The sequence below is a fragment of the Brachyhypopomus gauderio genome, chromosome 3, assembly GCF_052324685.1.
Source record: "Brachyhypopomus gauderio isolate BG-103 chromosome 3, BGAUD_0.2, whole genome shotgun sequence".
NCBI classification, from domain to species: Eukaryota; Metazoa; Chordata; class Actinopteri; order Gymnotiformes; family Hypopomidae; genus Brachyhypopomus; species Brachyhypopomus gauderio.
In genome coordinates this window covers 1491146-1507510 of record NC_135213.1, presented here as the reverse complement: position 1 = coordinate 1507510, position 16365 = coordinate 1491146, and the positions used below count along the sequence as shown (strand labels likewise).

General features: G+C 46.7%; 2 protein-coding genes and 1 long non-coding RNA gene across 3 annotated transcripts in view; all 3 read left to right on the top strand.

Annotated features, from left to right (window-relative positions):
* The first annotated feature begins 19 nt into the window (after positions 1-19).
* Positions 20-7216, top strand: wdr31 (WD repeat domain 31). The gene is made up of 10 exons (XM_076998837.1): positions 20-180; positions 1091-1254; positions 1338-1464; positions 1751-1825; positions 2120-2264; positions 2438-2538; positions 2865-2932; positions 3663-3804; positions 4155-4317; positions 4569-7216. The coding sequence occupies exons 2-10, from the start codon at positions 1208-1210 to the stop codon at positions 4727-4729; spliced, it is 1029 nt and encodes a 342-aa protein (XP_076854952.1). The 5' UTR covers positions 20-180; positions 1091-1207; the 3' UTR covers positions 4730-7216.
* Positions 7217-7590: 374 nt separating this feature from the next.
* LOC143509674 (RING finger protein 225) lies at positions 7591-11677 on the top strand. Its single transcript, XM_076998516.1, has 2 exons — positions 7591-7787; positions 9252-11677. The coding sequence occupies exon 2, from the start codon at positions 9358-9360 to the stop codon at positions 9934-9936; it is 579 nt and encodes a 192-aa protein (XP_076854631.1). The 5' UTR covers positions 7591-7787; positions 9252-9357; the 3' UTR covers positions 9937-11677.
* Positions 11678-11790: 113 nt separating this feature from the next.
* Positions 11791-16365, top strand: part of LOC143509673 (uncharacterized) — a 5108-nt gene continuing 533 nt past the window's right edge. Inside the window, exons 1-2 of the long non-coding RNA XR_013129723.1 lie at positions 11791-12823; positions 13246-13450. This is a non-coding gene — a long non-coding RNA (uncharacterized LOC143509673). The remainder of the gene's footprint in view (positions 12824-13245; positions 13451-16365) is intronic.

Sequence of the window (16365 nt, the reverse complement as noted above, 5' to 3'; positions counted from 1 at the left end):
ACGGCGAAAGCGTCGCTAAGGGAACGGAAGAGCTGCTGTACTGAACTGAATGAGGAAAGGGGCGCTCATAGTAACGTCTTAATAACTTAATTCAGTTAATCTGCAACTGTGAGGCTTCGTTCGTGCAACACGAGACAAACTCCAGTGAACTGACCCGCACCTACATCTCATTGTCCTTCGGTAAGTTTAATTTTCGTGAGAGCGAGTTGGCTAGTTAGCTAGTGAGCTAGCTCGTCCAGGGTCTCGCGCCAGCCTAGTAACGGCACGCGTTATAAACTTGATCGACACGATTATTACAGAAAATGCACAGCGCAAACACGGGCATCTCGCTTCGGGAAGCTGAGTCTCCGTCCGAGATGCCATACTTCCCTCCTGTACAGTAGGCCAAAGCAGTATGTAATAAACGGTAGTGTGTCAGAGTACGTAGTATGCATTAAACAGTAAGCGAAAAGTACCCGGATGGCTTACTGAATCTGGAGGTATTTTGAAGTATGTGATTGCAGCATACTATGTCCTGTTCCATGATTCAGCTGGTGCATTTAACCCTGATCCTGTGACATCATGGCTAAATGGTAAAATGGCAGATGTAGTATGTCCGAGGTTATGAAAACTGCCCGTTCACCTATTGAAAGAATGTACTACATTGAAATCTAGTGCGTACCTCTTAAGTATGTCATTTTGGATTGAGCCTTAATCCTGCTCAGAGCGAAGTGTGTCTGAGGTGACATGTTGGTGACGGGCTGCCCTAATGCGATAAGGCGCTGATGCAGCTGGAGTAATTGGATTCACCCACTACCTTCTCCCATGTTCTCGCAAAGCAGATCAGAAAATGTGTCTGAAATGCATCGTGGCGTGCTCAGTAGTGGCGTTTCTGTGCCAGTGGTCACTGCCGCAGCAGCAACTGAGTTTTCAAAACCGACGAGAGCCGATAACACGCTCGCATAGGCGTTAGTACTGTTCATATCCTACACTGTGTTTACAGTTGGTTTTAAATATTGAAATGAATACCGGCTGTTGATAACTGTTGATGAATATTGTGAACACTGAAGCATTGTATGTGAGTCTGTGTGTTTATGTTTAAATGTGAAAGGGGCATGAGATCAAACTGGGGGCAAGCATGAGGGAAGCCTGGGGGGTTGGCTGTGTGACCCTGTGCTGCTGGCCTGCTGTGTGACCCTGTGCTGCTGGCCTGCTGTGTGACCCCAACATGGGCAAATTCCAGAGCAAGTTCCACCGCCGCTCTGACATCTACAAGTGAGACACACACACACAGATGCACACAGAGTCTCTGCTGGTTCGTGTGAGTTGTATGACTCTCACCATTGTTACTTGCACAGGGCCAGGGAGAGGGCGGAGTCTACACCTTCGCCACAGGTGGTGCAGTATGAGCCCGCCCACTCTGATGCCATCAACTGTGTGACCTCGTTGTCCTCTGACCTTTGTGTGTCAGGTGGGAGTGACCAGGTGAGTGGAGGTGTTGGGTGGTGAGAGTGGATTATAACTGCTTATACAACCGTATCGAAGCAATTATTAACATTTGCAAGGGTATGTGTGCGTTCTGAAGTGTGTATAAAATTATGTATTGGTTATGAAGTTATGTATGGTCTTTGAGGTGTGTTGAGGTATGTAAGGTTTATGGTGCGTTATTAAATGTGAATATTATGAAGGTAAGGTAAATGTGTATTAAGGTAAGCTAAACGTGTATTAAGCTGCGTATGCATTCTCAAGTGTGCATTAATATCTCACACAGGTTGTGGTTGTATATGACTGGAGAGCTGGAAAACCCTGCAAAGCCTTTCATGGCCACAACAGGGAGATCACCAAGGTAACGGCAACATCTGTGTGAACACTCATCAACACTCCTTATAAAGGTACAGCTGTTATCAACTGTTACCTTCGGAGTGCTTTTTCTAGACATGTGAGTTTCAGCACTGCTTTACCCAGCAGTTCAGTATGGTCCATTACAACAGTGCAGGAGTGACTGCAGCTAATAACCCAGTCTGACACACACACACACACACACAGGGTGTTACGCTTTATTCCATGCACATGTGTCTGCGTGTGTATCTATTGTGTTCCTGTGTGTGTGTGTGTGTGTGTGTGTGTGTGTGTGTACCAGCTGAGCTGCTTCTCGGGCAGTACGTATATCTTCAGTGCATCCCGTGATAAGAGTGTGTTGCAATGGGACTTTGCTGGGGGACACAGCCCAATCCAGACCTTTAATGGACACGAGCTCGTCGTTAACGGGGTTGCCGTCAGCCCAGGCACGCCAGCATACACCCCTCAGTGTTCACACACACACACACACACACACACACACACACACACACACACACACACACCACTCAGTGTCTGCACACACACACACAACAGTGGGTGGTGTGTGTGCGGTGTGTGTGCTATATGCCTGAAGTGTGGGGTGTTCGGGGTTTTGCAGACGGGTTGCAGCTGTGCACGGGCTCACGTGATAACTCCATGCGCCTGTGGGACATCGAGACAGCCAAGTGTTTACAGAAGAACACCATCTCACGCAACCTGGTAAAAGAACCACATCTCCCAAACTACACCCACTATCTGCCCTCGTGGGGCAGTATTTCTTCCATTAACGTTATGAGTTATGCCTGCTCTAACCTGATTCTAGTGCATTGACATTTCATTCTGATTATCAGGTAATCGTCCTCTTCTCTTCGTCCTCTCTGTCATGTATTAGCTGTTAGATCAAGAAAATGAGAGCTGACGTTTCTCAGGTCTTCTCGGTTATGGTCGCTAACTCTGCACACTGTTGTCTTTCTTTGGGATTATTTTTTCTCTCTGTTAATCTCTCTCTCTCTCTCTCTCTCTCTCTCTCTCTCTCTCTCTCTCAGGTAACGCATGTTTGCTGGGTTCCTGGAGGAACATCAGTTGTTCAAACCTCTGAAGACAAGACCATCAGGTGAGTGTTTGTGTGTGTGTGTGTGTGTGTGTGTGTGTGTTTGTGTGTGTGTGGGGCCCTGTGGAGTGCTGAATGTACAGAGCTTATCTTCAGACCAAACCTACCACACCTCACTTGGGATGAGTGTACAGGAGCTTCTGAACACCTCAGTGGTGCTGGTGTCTTCAAGTAGACCTCAGTGCTGGAGAAAGCCCTGGTGTGGTGTAGACTTGTGGATCCTGGTGGTGGTGGTCATGGTGGTGTGATGGTTTTGGGATTCTTTACTGTATCTGCAGCTGCTGTCGTTGGTGAATGACCTGTGACGCCTGCCCTGTCTCAGAGTTCTGCAGGATCATGTCAGGTTATCTGCCAATCAGCTGATGCTAAGGGGTTGGGGTGGCAGGGCTAGCACAGTAAACAAGCTTCATCATATGGAGAGTGCTAAGGATCTATGATATGAAATGCATTCTGGTTCTTGTAGTTAACTCATGTTACCTGACCATCGCCCTTAAATGTGTTTGTTGGAGGTCCCATTCCTAAACTAAACCTAACCCTAGGTCATTCAAATGGCCCCGCCCCTCTCTATCTGTCAGTAATATGGCCCCGCCTCCTGTCTGTCTGTACCAGGCTCCAGTCAGACTCCAGGGGAGACTTTCCACAAGATTCAAGGGTCTCTGTGGGGCTTTGCACCCATTTGTGTCTACACATTCATGATCAGCCTTGTGTGTGTGTGTGTGATGTGTTTCTCCAGAGTGTGGGACAGTCGTTCATGGCAGGTTATCCACACATTTCCTGCTAAGCAGTACATCCAGACACACTGTGACATCAGCACCAATGGCAACCACCTGCTCTCCTGCAGTAACGGCTTCACAGGACAAGGCTGTGAGGCCACGGTGTGTGTGTGTGTGTGGGAAGGTGTGTGTGCGTGTGTGGATATTAAATCGTGGGTTTTGGAAATGTATATGGTTGTCCTCTGAGCTTATTTACCTGAATACTGATGGATGTGTCTGTAAATGTATGTTGATGTACAGTGTGTGTGTGTGTGTGTGTGTGTGTGTGTCTGGGTGTGTATGTGTCTCTCTCTCTCTCTCTCTCTCTCTCTCTCTCTCTCTCCTCTCTCTCTCTCTCTGTGCATGTGTGTGTGTCTGTCCATCTGTCTTGGTGTGCATGTCTCTCTCTCTCCCTGTGTGTGCATATGTGTGTGTGTACATGTATGTGGATGTGTGTGTGTGTGTGTGTGTAGTTGTGGGATCTGCGGCAGCCTGGCTGTAAGGTGGTGGAGTATCGGGGTCATCTCCAGACCACGGCCTGCTGCGTCTTCCTGCCACCCACACTCGGCTCTCCATCACTTGTAGCCTCCGTGTCCTATGACAGCTCTGTGAAGATCTGGAACCAGAACACTGCAGGTATCACACACACACACACACACACACACACACACACACACACACACACACACACACACACACACACACACACACACACACACACACACATTCAGACATTCACTCTGTATTGTGCTATGACTATGAAGGCCAAAGAAGTAGAGATCTCTTCTATGTCTCTTTTTTTCTTCAAGTCAGTTCTCTTTCTCTCTCCTTCTCTCCTCCCTCCCTCTCCCTCTCTCCTCCCTCCCTATCTCTCTCTCCTTTCACAGCGTGTTTGTTTACTCTCTCTTTGGACGGTTCTGGTCCGTTGCTGTCGTTGGCTCCGTGTGACTCCAGCAATCTCCTGTGTGCCAGCTTCAACACAGGGCTCCACCACCTCCACCTGTCCCAGGGAGCGGCGCCCAGCCTCAGGGAGGTGGCCCGCTTCTGACCCAACGCCCGCATGTGCGCACAACCACGCCTAGCCAAGGCTAACGCTAACAGCGAGAGCTAGTTGACTGCCTGGAGACAGAGACCCTGCTGGAGGGTGTGTGTGTGGAGGGGACAACCTCTCACTCAGGACACACACTCCCTGTCCATCTGTCCATCACACACTCGGGGAGCATGGACGTCTGGTACAGTTATTTGCACTGAGGGGCAGGTTCATCTTCAAAAGGAGAGTTCCTCTGTGAGATGTTTTGAAGGATGCAGAATGGCCGTAGTACTGTATATTCTGCTACAGTGACCCCGCCTGCTACAGTGACCCCGCCTGCTCCAGTGACCCCGCCCCATTGACCCACTCTATAACCTCATGACTCTCATTATTTCCAATGAATGACTTCAATAGTGATTTTATCCAATTCTTTAGCCGTGGCCATTTTGATTGGTGTGGTCAGTCTCAGCAGGTAGTCACAACTGTCACAGTGTTTTACAACCAGCCAATCACAGACTTTGAATTTAGTGAAAGCAGAACTGGAACGGCTTCCACCCGTTACATGAACGTCAAAGAGCACCTCCAACAGAGGGGGAGGAGTCAGGATGGGCGTGCCCATCTGACTGGGAGGGGGAGGGGTCACGGTGGGGATGCCCCTCTGAGTGTGGCTCCAGGGAGAGGCCTGTGCTCCTCCCCGCACCCTGTTTATTTTGCATGATTCGTGGTTCCGCTTTGCATACTGACCACCTGTAACTAATAACCCAAACAGGGAAGACACACACACACCACAAACCTAACAGAAGTAAAGCTGCTTGGTAAATGCGGACTCACACTGATCCATGTTGGAAGTGTTTGAGGAAGCGAAAGCTACACTGGAAAACCAGTCAAAAACCTTTCAAAGTCTTAAGCTTACACTGTAGCACGAAGCACAGTGCTCTCACTCCTGTGTCTCACTCCTGTGTCTCACTCCGGTGTTTCTGATTTGTCAGCCATCAGATTAGCACGGGCATCATGTTTAGGCTGGTGGCTGCTGCTGTTCACTCCATGTTGATGGCTGACCTAACTGCAGCGGAGTGACGTCAGAAGGCCTTGCTGGGAAATCACTTGGTAGATCCATTAATTGAGTGCAGAGTTCTCTTTTTCAGTCATTGTAACAGGAGTAGGAGTCCCTAGCTGTGATGCACTATATTGCCAAAAATATTCGCACACCCATCCAAATGATCAGAATCAGGTGTTCCAATCACGTCCATGGCCACAGGTGTATAAAATTAAGCACCTAGGCATGCAGACTTTTTTTTACAAACATTTGTGAAAGAATGGGTCGCTCACAGGAGCTCAGTGAATTCCAGCATGGAACTGTTATAGGATGCCACCTGTGCAACATACACAGTCGTGAAATTTCCTCGCTCCTAAACATTCCCACAGTCAACTGTCAGCTGTATTGTAGTGTAAAGTTTGGTGGAGGGGGGATTATGGTGTGGGGTTGTTTCTCAGGAGCTGTGCTTGGTCTCTTAGTTTCAGTGACAGGAACTCCGAATGCTTCAGCATACTAAGACATGTTGGGCAGTCAATAAAGACAAGGATGGCAGAGTCTGGTGTGGATTAACTTGACTGGCCTGCACAGAGTCTTGACCTCAACCGGATAAAACATCTTTAGGATGAATTAGAGCGGAGACTGAGAGCCAGGCCTTCTCATCCAACATCATTATGTGACCTCACAAATGCCCTTCTGGAGGAATGGTCAAAAAACCCATAAACACACTCCTAAACACACTCCTAAACCTTGTGGACAGTCTTCCCACAAGAGTTGAAGGGTGCACCAATGTCATACGGGAATGTGATGTCACTTAAGCTTATATGTGAGTCAAGGAAGGTGAGCGAATACTTTAAGCAATAGTGTATGTTTTTAGGCAGCTGTCTAAGAGGCAGCATTTTTAAGCAGCATGTGCGCACTCCCTAGGGGAAGACCGTCTGTCCTTAGCTATCTTCTGAGGGACCTTATGCATGTGTCCACGGCGAAGGCTATCCCACACTGCTGTTCACTGGCTGAGAGCTCCACTGCTATACTTAGAAAAAAATGTCGGAAAAAACTGTGAAATACCGTTACAAATCCATGTTGTTTGTTACTATCTTGTCTTTTACCTGTTGTGTAGGATTTTGTTGTATTACATGTATCTGTCTTATTTAAATCATTCCCACATTTAAACAGGTAACATTGTTGCTTGCTCATGTTAGCTTAAATAGCTCGCTAATGGAGTCAGCTAGCTGGCTCACCAGATTTCATCAGGTTAAACCCAACTACTGACCTTAGTTGTTGAACTAATTCACTGTTAAGTGGTTTTGTACATATGTGTTATTGTAATGAAACATACTGTATTCTTTATTGTAGTTGTAACCAGTTGTGGGGATTTTTGTTTAAAAAAAAAATTTCAGGTTGTATACCTGTTTAAATATTGGATAGTGTCTCAGTCTGTATACATTTTGCAATTTGGATTTCACACTTAACAGCAGACCTTTATAAAAATCTCCTTTGAAACTAGTCCACTGTGTGTCTTTGGTTAGGTTTGTTTCAGAGGTTCTGTTGTGATATTTTGAACTTAGGGATGTTGACAGTTTTCCTAAAAGTCATAAACATGGATTATTGGCATTGCCTGTTTTATATGTAAAACTGCACTTCAAATGTAAACTCCTGGAATCAAACACTGTACACACTCTATTCAAAACAACCATGCAGTCTACACACACAGACGTCTGTTCATGCAGTCTACATACACACACATCTCTACCTCCATCTCTTTCTCTCTCTCAGGTGTATTTGACTACTCTCTGGTGTTATTTCAGTATGCAAATCCTCCTTTTCTCCCCAAAGCAGAGAACGTGTTGTAGGCACACATAGCGAGGGACAGACTCCCTCCAGTGTGGACACATGGAAGCATCCCCAGGACCTTGGCTGTATGTGTAGATACAGTAGTGTTGTACACTTCACTGGAGTGGCGTTGCAGGTGCGTGATGGATTGTTTTGACAGGTGGTCATCACGGTACTGAAGAACAGAGTGAAGCACGCTGCCTGTAACCGGTGAGTGAGTGTGAGGGGGTGCGTTGGGGTGCGTTTGAGGAAACGCTCTGATACACACCTGATTATTGACAGTGGAGTACACCCATGAGGCTAGATATAAAACATTAAAACATTTATTATATATATATATATATATATATATATATATATATATATATATATATATATATATATATATATATAATATATTTTAAAAAAAATATATATATATACATTTTTTATTAAAACTGTTTAAAACATTTATTATTACAACTACTGAAACATTGGATTGGTTGCTGTTTTAGTAGGTCGGAGCTTTCTATTACACATGATCACGCTTGATCACACCCAATGTTACATTTATGTTTATTTATTTGTCAGGGATGAACATAAAGTAAGCGTGCTGGTGTTGGCCACCTGAATAACTGTGTCTGAGTGCTCTGTCTTGACTGTGTTTAGCAGCAGGTATGTTGGATCAAGGTTGGAAAGCTGTTCATACTGTTATAAAACTTACAAACAGTTACCACACTGAAATTTGAAAATAGGCTTTGGCATTGTGGACTCATTTGTGTGAACCACCACTACTGCATGATCAGCACATGCAGAGCTGCGGTAGAAAGCTGATCTGAGGTCAGTTCAGCAGGTTATTCCTAATGGCCTCTGGTAGGGAGAACTGTTCCCAGGCTGGTCATGACGCGGACACATACGTGGAGAGTGGAGGAAGTGATGCAAAGAACCATTTCACAGTCAGAACAGATGAGCACACTACACAAACATGCTTCACTTGTAGATCAACTGGACACGTGGGTGTATGAGGAGATGCAGTGGGTCTCACTGCTGGTCTGCACAGGCCTGAACCGTCGTGGCCAGAGCATCCGTCAGCATGGGTACAGGTACATGTTCAGGAGCAACACTCACCTGTAGGGGATGAACACAGCCCGCTTGTTTGAGTAACCATCGGTAACACCAGTGCTGTTTGAGTCCGTGTAAATTGGAGCCAATGGGGTAAATTAAAGGAGGAGTGGTATGAATTTGAGGGAGTACTACAAGCCCCAGTCCAATTACCACCACCCCCAAGCTATTAGCCCTGCCCCCCTGTGGGTGGTGTTAACTGCTCAATCCCAACACCATCACAGAGCCTTTTTGGTTCTGGCTGTCCTGTCTCTGGTTTGAATTATAGACTCCAGTCACTGTAACCAAATTCTGGGGGCGGTGTTCATCTGCGTGCCCTGACGTTTGATTGGCTGGCAGATAAGCCTGCCTCTGCTTTGCATGAACTTATGTTGCTGATCTTCAAAACCAATTTCCAATGCAAATTTACGTTGTTTACTGACAACCCGGAGGTCCACAATACAGCACAAGCCAGACCTGAACCATCAGCAGCAGAACAATAACCACACGTTTGGACTGCGGCTGAACATCCAGGTTGTCTTTTCTGAAGTTTGTGTAATTATTGTTTATTGTTTTTATTGTTAATTATTGTAGACCCGTGGTGGTGTGTCATGGACGCCCAACACTGCCACTGACCCTCTGACCTCTGACCTCGGCACACCGTGCTGTCACCATCATCCCAAAAGACCCATCAGCCCCAATGGAGGAGCAGCTGAAGGACCCATACAACCCCGCTGACCCCGCCCTCCCAGACCTGGAGTGTGCTGTGTGCTTCAGCCCATTCAACAATGTCTTCAACACCCCCAAGATGCTGCAATGTCATCACACCTTCTGCCTGGAGTGTCTGGCCCGCATCAACGTCGTGTCCACCCAGCCAGACAGCGTCCAGTGTCCGCTGTGCCGGGCGTTCACATCGCTGCCCTCGCTGGGTCTGCCCAAGCTGGACACCGACCCCACCGTGCTGTCCTGCCTCCCCGAGCCCATGCAGTATGTCTATAGCATCCGCTTCAGCCGCGACCGTGCCAAGCTTCAGGTGAAGCGTGTCCCCAGCGCCGCCCCGCCCTGCCTGGACGAGACCCGCCGCAGCCTGGACCTGGGCGCACCCGCCGACACCATCCAGGAGGAGGAGGAGCGGAGGAGCCTGGTCACCCGGGCACGGGCCTTGTTTCTGCGCCTGGTGAAGATGCCCGTATGCAAGATGTTCCTCATGGCTGTCAGCATGATGGCCATGGTATCCCTCACTGTCATCATCGTCATCACCCTGTATAACAGGAAGTGAGGTCATCTGAGGAGGGAGGGGGTTGGTGCGGTGAGGGTGCAGTGGCATGTTCTGGTTACTCTACAATATCCAGACTTGAACAACACGAGGAACTCTGGGATCAATGGGAAAAGTGGAATGTTTGGAACCTAATGGAAGGTTTCTGAGATCAGAACGTTTGCGACCACTGAGAACCTCTGCTGCTGTTGCATCCTGGTCTGACTGTTCTGAGGTCAGTGATATATTACAGCCCAGTGACTGGCCTTTAATACATGCTGACAAGCTTGTGACCCTAGACAACAGATGCTGTTCTGTTTATTTAAGGATCAATGTGCTATTTTTGTACCATACATCTTTTTTTACACTGCTGCTTCCTTCTGTTTTGAACTTATTTCTTTTGAAGTGAATCTGTGGGCCTAATTCCATTCCAGCAGCATCATTATTTGAGCCATCAGATAATCTCAGATAAACACCTGTTAAGGAAACAGGAAACTATAATCATAAGTCTTCCCGTATGTCCTGTTCAGGTTCTATAAAAACACTATAATGGAGTTCCTTGTTTGGGAATTACTTGTAATTGTGAGAGTTCCTCTCAGTCTTATCTTAATAAAGTTCACAGAAAACAGGGTATACAATTCCCACTCTTTAAAACAATGATTGTTGTGTTATTTGAAACCTTACACGATCAGGTGTTTGTCATGTTCTTTGAAACTTGATCCGTTCGGCTCGTTGGAGGATCAGCTATGGGGGTGTGCTGAGCTTCTCGAGGTTTCTCACCAGGTTGGCCTACATGCTCTTCCTGGATGATGGAGCTGATGAGGCTTGCGGGACTGACATTGAGCATTTGTGACTAATGGGGAGTGCGGGACTGATGAGGCATGTGGAACTAATGATGGGTGTGCGGGATTGACGGGATGCGCGGGACTGATGGTGGGTGTGCGGGACTGACGGTGGGAATAGGGGTCTGATGGGATGTGCTGGACTGAATAGTCTGTGGGTCTAAAGAAGTGTGCGGGACTGATGGTGGGTGTGCGGGACTGTTGGTGGTTGTGACTGACAGCCTGCCCTTTAACAGCAGCGTGTGACGCTCCAAGCATATGGCTTCTCTGCATTTTCCACCACATGCAAATACTGTGACCCTTCTATGCAAATGCACTGTTATTTTTCACGCTTTGAGTGAGCCGAAATGTCCTGCAGAATGCAAAATGGCTGTGAGAACATGCCATGAGCCCATACAGCCCACCGTCAACCCAAACCTGCAAACGGACGGGTGCCACAGACAGGAGACAAGATGCCATCCAGGTATCTGGTCATCAAAACCAGTGAAGGACGTGAGGCAGGGCCGGAGTGGGCCACTTTTTCAGCCGGGGAGTTTCATGCCCAAATTTATATCCGGCCCAAAATTATTTTTCCCTCCCAATCGGCCCAAACTAGAGATTGACATGAGCCGGCCCGTCGGGAATCCTCACGAATCTCCCGATTAGCCACTCCGGCTCTGACGTGAGGACACACAAGCAGTGGCTTGTCAGTACTGACACCTGATTGTTTAATACTGAATGATGTTTAGTTTGTTTAGATCAGGGGTCTCCAACACGTCGCTCGCGAGCTACCAGTAGCTCGCCACCCCTTTCCGAGTAGCTCGCCAAAGGGCCAATGAATTACATATAAATTTGTAAACCTAATTGGTCCCATCGAGAAATCTACTTAAATTTATGTCCAATCAAAATTCACAGTTGTCCCTCCCCTTCTAACACTAAATGATTATTCGCCAATTATACAACAGTTATTATTTTAATAATTATACCCCCCCCCCCCCCCCCGCTCAACATCTGGTAGCCCTCCGCAATAACTGGTATCCAAGAAGTAGCTCCCAGTTCCAAAAAGGTTGGAGACCCCTGGTTTAGATCTTGTGTCTGTGTTATCACATGATGCTCTATATAGCTTCATTAAGGGCAGCTGTATTTTGACTTTTTTCAGGATTACATTTTTTTGCAATGCCAGTGTATGTCTGGTAAAACTGTTAAATGTGTTTTTCTGTATAAAATTCAAAATAATTTTATGCCTATGCTTATGTCCAAGTATGAGGGTCCTTCTTCTAGGGCAAATTATATATGTGTGTGTGTATATGTGTGTACGTGCATGTATGCACGTATGCATGTCTACTAGAGGAGATTGTGTGTGTGTGTGTGTGTGTGTGTGTGTGTGTGTGTGCGCGCGCGCATGCACTTATGCATATCTTCACTAGACCAGGTTTTCGCTCTACAAAGCCTACAGTCTACATTTCCAAAATGTTTCCTGATACAGTGGAAGGTACGGTGGCCTGGAGAGTCAAATCACAGCAGAATGTACGAAGCAAAAGTCAAGAACATGCCTGCATTAAAACCAAACACAAACGTGCTAACACCCACCCATTGTACTCTCGTCCCCAGCACTGTACATTCCAACACTTGTGATTAGACAGAAAAGGGTCATTTGAGCTTTTTAGAGACTGCAAGGGCTTGTGGGGGAAAATACAATCTGAAGAGCACCACCTGCTACAGAGGGTGGGTGAACTGGTAGGGAGGTGACGTTGGGTCTCACTGGAGACAGGTCACTCTCGCCTGTTTTCTGCCCTGTGTAAATGTCCAGGTGTGGCGGTGTTTCCGGGCGGGACCCTCTCTATGGGGCTGGTGTGGACGTTTGTGAGGATGCAAGACATGAAATACCGGAGCCACCATAATAAGGGCGTAGGTCAGATAGGGCGCGCTCACACGACACAGCAGATTTGGCCACAAACGCGCCGGTGAGAAGTGTTGCCAAGTGGAGATTGAGCTGGACTGTTCTGGAGCTGGACTGTTCTGGAACTGGACTGTTCTGGAGCTGGACTGTTCTGGAGCTGGACTGTTCTGGAGTGGGACTGTTATGAGCGGTTTGTGGATGGGCAAAATTGATGTCCTCTCATCCTTATTCATTAACTGATATTATTATACTTATTAATACTATTAATACAGAAATACTGCTGATGATGTCATTAGCTGCCAAGCTAGCATGTTTACCTGACCATCACCAGCATACAAAGCGCTATATGTTTGTACCAAAGAGCTGCTATAGTGCAATCATATCATTGTATAGGGAGAAAACTATCACTGATCTGGGGCCTTTAATCTCTACTTTAATCTCTACGTTAATCTCTGCTTTAATCTCTTATCTCTCTTGGTTTGGAAGGACTCTTCATTTGAGTGCAACCTCTCCCATAGCATGTGCTCCTTCCAGTGCTCCCAGTTGAAGGAGATGTGTTCTCATGCTGCACACTCACGTCTCGTGTGTGTTCTCTCTGTTTCTCCAATACAGGTCTTCCTCATCTCTTCTTCATGAGTTTATGCTGCAAAGACATCAGCTATGGTGCGTCAGCGTGTTTTGACAGCATCTGGTGGTGCTGAGTCTCACATGCCCAGGGGTTTGGGCCGGGCTGCGTGCCAGACCCAGAGGGTGGGCACGCTCTCCGTAGAGCAAGTTGGCCACCTGCTTTATGGAGATCCATGTTCTGAATGTGCAGGTGAGGGTGTACTGAGTCCAGATGTCTTATGGGCAGGGCCAGTGAAAACCAGTAATGACCATTGAGACCAGTGCTGACCATTGAGACCAGTTTCAAAGCAGTAGTAGCCCGGATGTCCACCAGATGGCGGTCTTTCGTTATAGATGACCGCAGGAAGCCACGAGGGCACCTTAGGGATATAGCCATAATAACAATGTGGTTACGCAATGGAAAAGTACTGTGGAAAGCGAGTGAACGGTTGCCCCTGACCGGACTTGACCAGCTCTGGCCTGGCCTGCCTCACCATGACAAAGTCAGAGGCAAAGTCAGTGAAAGTCATGCAGAGGGGAAATCTGGTCCAGTGATGTATCAGTGACGTATTGTGTGTTTTTTTTTGGGGGGGGGGGGGTTTAGCTGACGGATGACCGGAATTTCTAAAATGCTGAAATCAACTGTATAATTATGTCAGCATTTCCTGACCTGGACCAGTTTCAGAATACATGGGCCATTTTTAGACTCGTCAAAGCAAAGAAACCTGGACACAGTATTTGCCTTGTGATCAGTCAGTGCAGTTAAATTAGACTAGTTAAAGTATACCAGTTAAAGTAGACCAGTTAAATGGTCAGCTGGTGTAGCAAGTTTAGACTGCAAATTATTCAGGGCAACAGAGCAGTGATGGTCTAGTTTGGTGGAGTGTGTATGTGTATATGTGTGTGTGATGGAGAATAAGTGAGTGTGTACCATATTAACTGAGCTGGTTGAGGAAATCAGTTAAAAAAAGAGCTAAATGGTCTCGAACTAAAACCTAAGGGGAAATAAATGCTGTGGCTAAGAAACATAGTTTAATGTTTCTTGAATATTCTAGCAGAGAGAATTAAAATAACATATAATCATGGGATTACCTTAGCACCTGAGGAACCATTCGATGCTGATTTCAGCTAGTTTAAGGTCTCTCAGTAGGCAGCATACTTAAACTATCTAAGAATTGGGACAGCCTATGTGTTGGAAGCAAACACACTATGATGTGAAGCGCCAGACCCAGGTTTTGGGACAGACCCACTGTGTTTCTAGACTCTGAGATCAGTGCTGCACATATTTTGTGTATACGTAGACCTTTGTATATAATACACTTTGTATATGATATGCTGTTGTAATCTCTGTGTATAACTGTGTGTAACTCCACTCCAGGTGAGATGTGTATCTGCTGTGTAGTTTTACTCTCCTATTGTGTTACTCTTATCTTATGTAGTGTTACTCTCCAGCAGTGTTACTCTCCTGGGTTGTTACTCTCCAGCATTGTGTCTCCTGTAGTGTTACACATATGTAGTGTTACTTTCCAGCAGTGTTAGTCTCCTGTTGTGTTACTCACCTGTTTCCTTCTGGAAAGCCAGGGCTTATGTTTATTGTTTTAGGTCTTGGCCTTCCTGAAGTCAGTACTTGTATGTGTGTGTGATCTCACTCTGGCAGTTGCACAGAAAGCTTCCACACTTCCTTCCTGAAATATTTTTATTTGTTCATCCCACACACTCTCAACTGTAGCTCAAACATTTGAAACCATCTTCCACATCCTCATTCTGCTACAGGTTAACCTAGACTGGGTCAAAATAGTGTGTGTGTGTGTGTGTGTGTGTGTGTGTGTGTGTGTGTGTGTGTGTGTGTGTGTGTGTGTGTGTGTGTGTGTGCGTGTGCGTGTGTGTGTGTGTGATTACAGACTGAAAAGGGTTGATTTCTTATATGTGAATTAGTGAGTTATAAGAAAGTTATAAACCGGATTATAAATATAAACCTATCACAGGTTTTGGTCTCATAGACAGAGAGAGGGCATACCATGCAGCTGATTGTGTGTGTGTGTGTGTGTGTGTGTGTGTGCATGCACCTGTCTGTCCCCCCCTAGCTGCACCTGTGTCACAGGTGAGCGCAGACAGACAGCTGTGTAGCTCCTCTGTGTCCTCACACTCTAAATTCCGCCGTGTGTCACCACACTCTAAACTCCACCCTCATACCTGTGCAGTGCTTCTAGGAATGTGGGTGCTGCCTGGTGAGGTTAATGAGTAACGGACCCGTCACGCGGTGTAGCTGGTGAGGGTGCCTCTCTGTTTCAGCTCCGTGGCGCGGTGGGTGGTGCTGAGGGCCAGAGAATGACTGGATATTCAGAATGTATTACATAACTGAGTGGAACGTGGCCATGAAATGTTAACGAAACTATGTGTGCATGCTCAGAGCTCTCATAGGAAATGTGATGTCATTCTGCACTTCTGCTCTACAGCTGTAAGGTCACAGGATATGACCTCTAATCTTTTGAATACATGTCCAACTGTACAATGTTTCAGAGATTTTTGCAACTTGCTGTTCTCTAACAAGGAGTTTAATGGCAAAATTCAGGTGAATCGACCAATACATTTTGTGGTTCAATTAACACTGGAATTTAAAAAGTCCTCCTCATCATGCTGTTCACTATTTTGACATCATGAGGCCCAGATTACACCTAACAATTGATCTACAGTACCTCGTCATTGCGAGGTTTCAAACAGGATGTTCTCAGACGGAAGTGGCCACTTAGCTTAAAGTGTCACAGAGTGTCATAAGCAGGTTGCAACAGAGATACAAAGAGACTGGTAGAGTCACAGAAAGGCACAGAAGTGAACGTCCTTTGACCACATCCTACACTGATGACTTCATTGTGAACAGTGCCCTGCTGAACCAGATGATGAATGCCACACAACTCCATGCACATTTAAGGGAAGTGAGAGGAACCCAAGTGTCATGTCAGACCATGACATGACACATCACCAGATGACCACACCACCAGGTACAGGCATTATAGTCTTGCATGGACCAGGGTGCATTTATGCTGGGCAAGGGACCAGTGGGCCTCAGTGCTGTTCACTGATGAAAGTTGATTCATGCTGAGCAGAAATTATGGCTGACAGACGTCG

Bases quoted from the DNA above. Each gene is read 5' to 3' on its own strand.
- wdr31 (XM_076998837.1), top strand. From the start codon at position 1,208: ATGGGCAAATTCCAGAGCAAGTTCCACCGCCGCTCTGACATCTACAA. The intron at 1,465-1,750 runs GTGAGTGGAGGT...TATCTCACACAG, and splicing joins TGTCAGGTGGGAGTGACCAG to GTTGTGGTTGTATATGACTG. The intron at 4,318-4,568 runs GTATCACACACA...CTCCTTTCACAG, and splicing joins CTGGAACCAGAACACTGCAG to CGTGTTTGTTTACTCTCTCT.
- LOC143509674 (XM_076998516.1), top strand. From the start codon at position 9,358: ATGGAGGAGCAGCTGAAGGACCCATACAACCCCGCTGACCCCGCCCTC.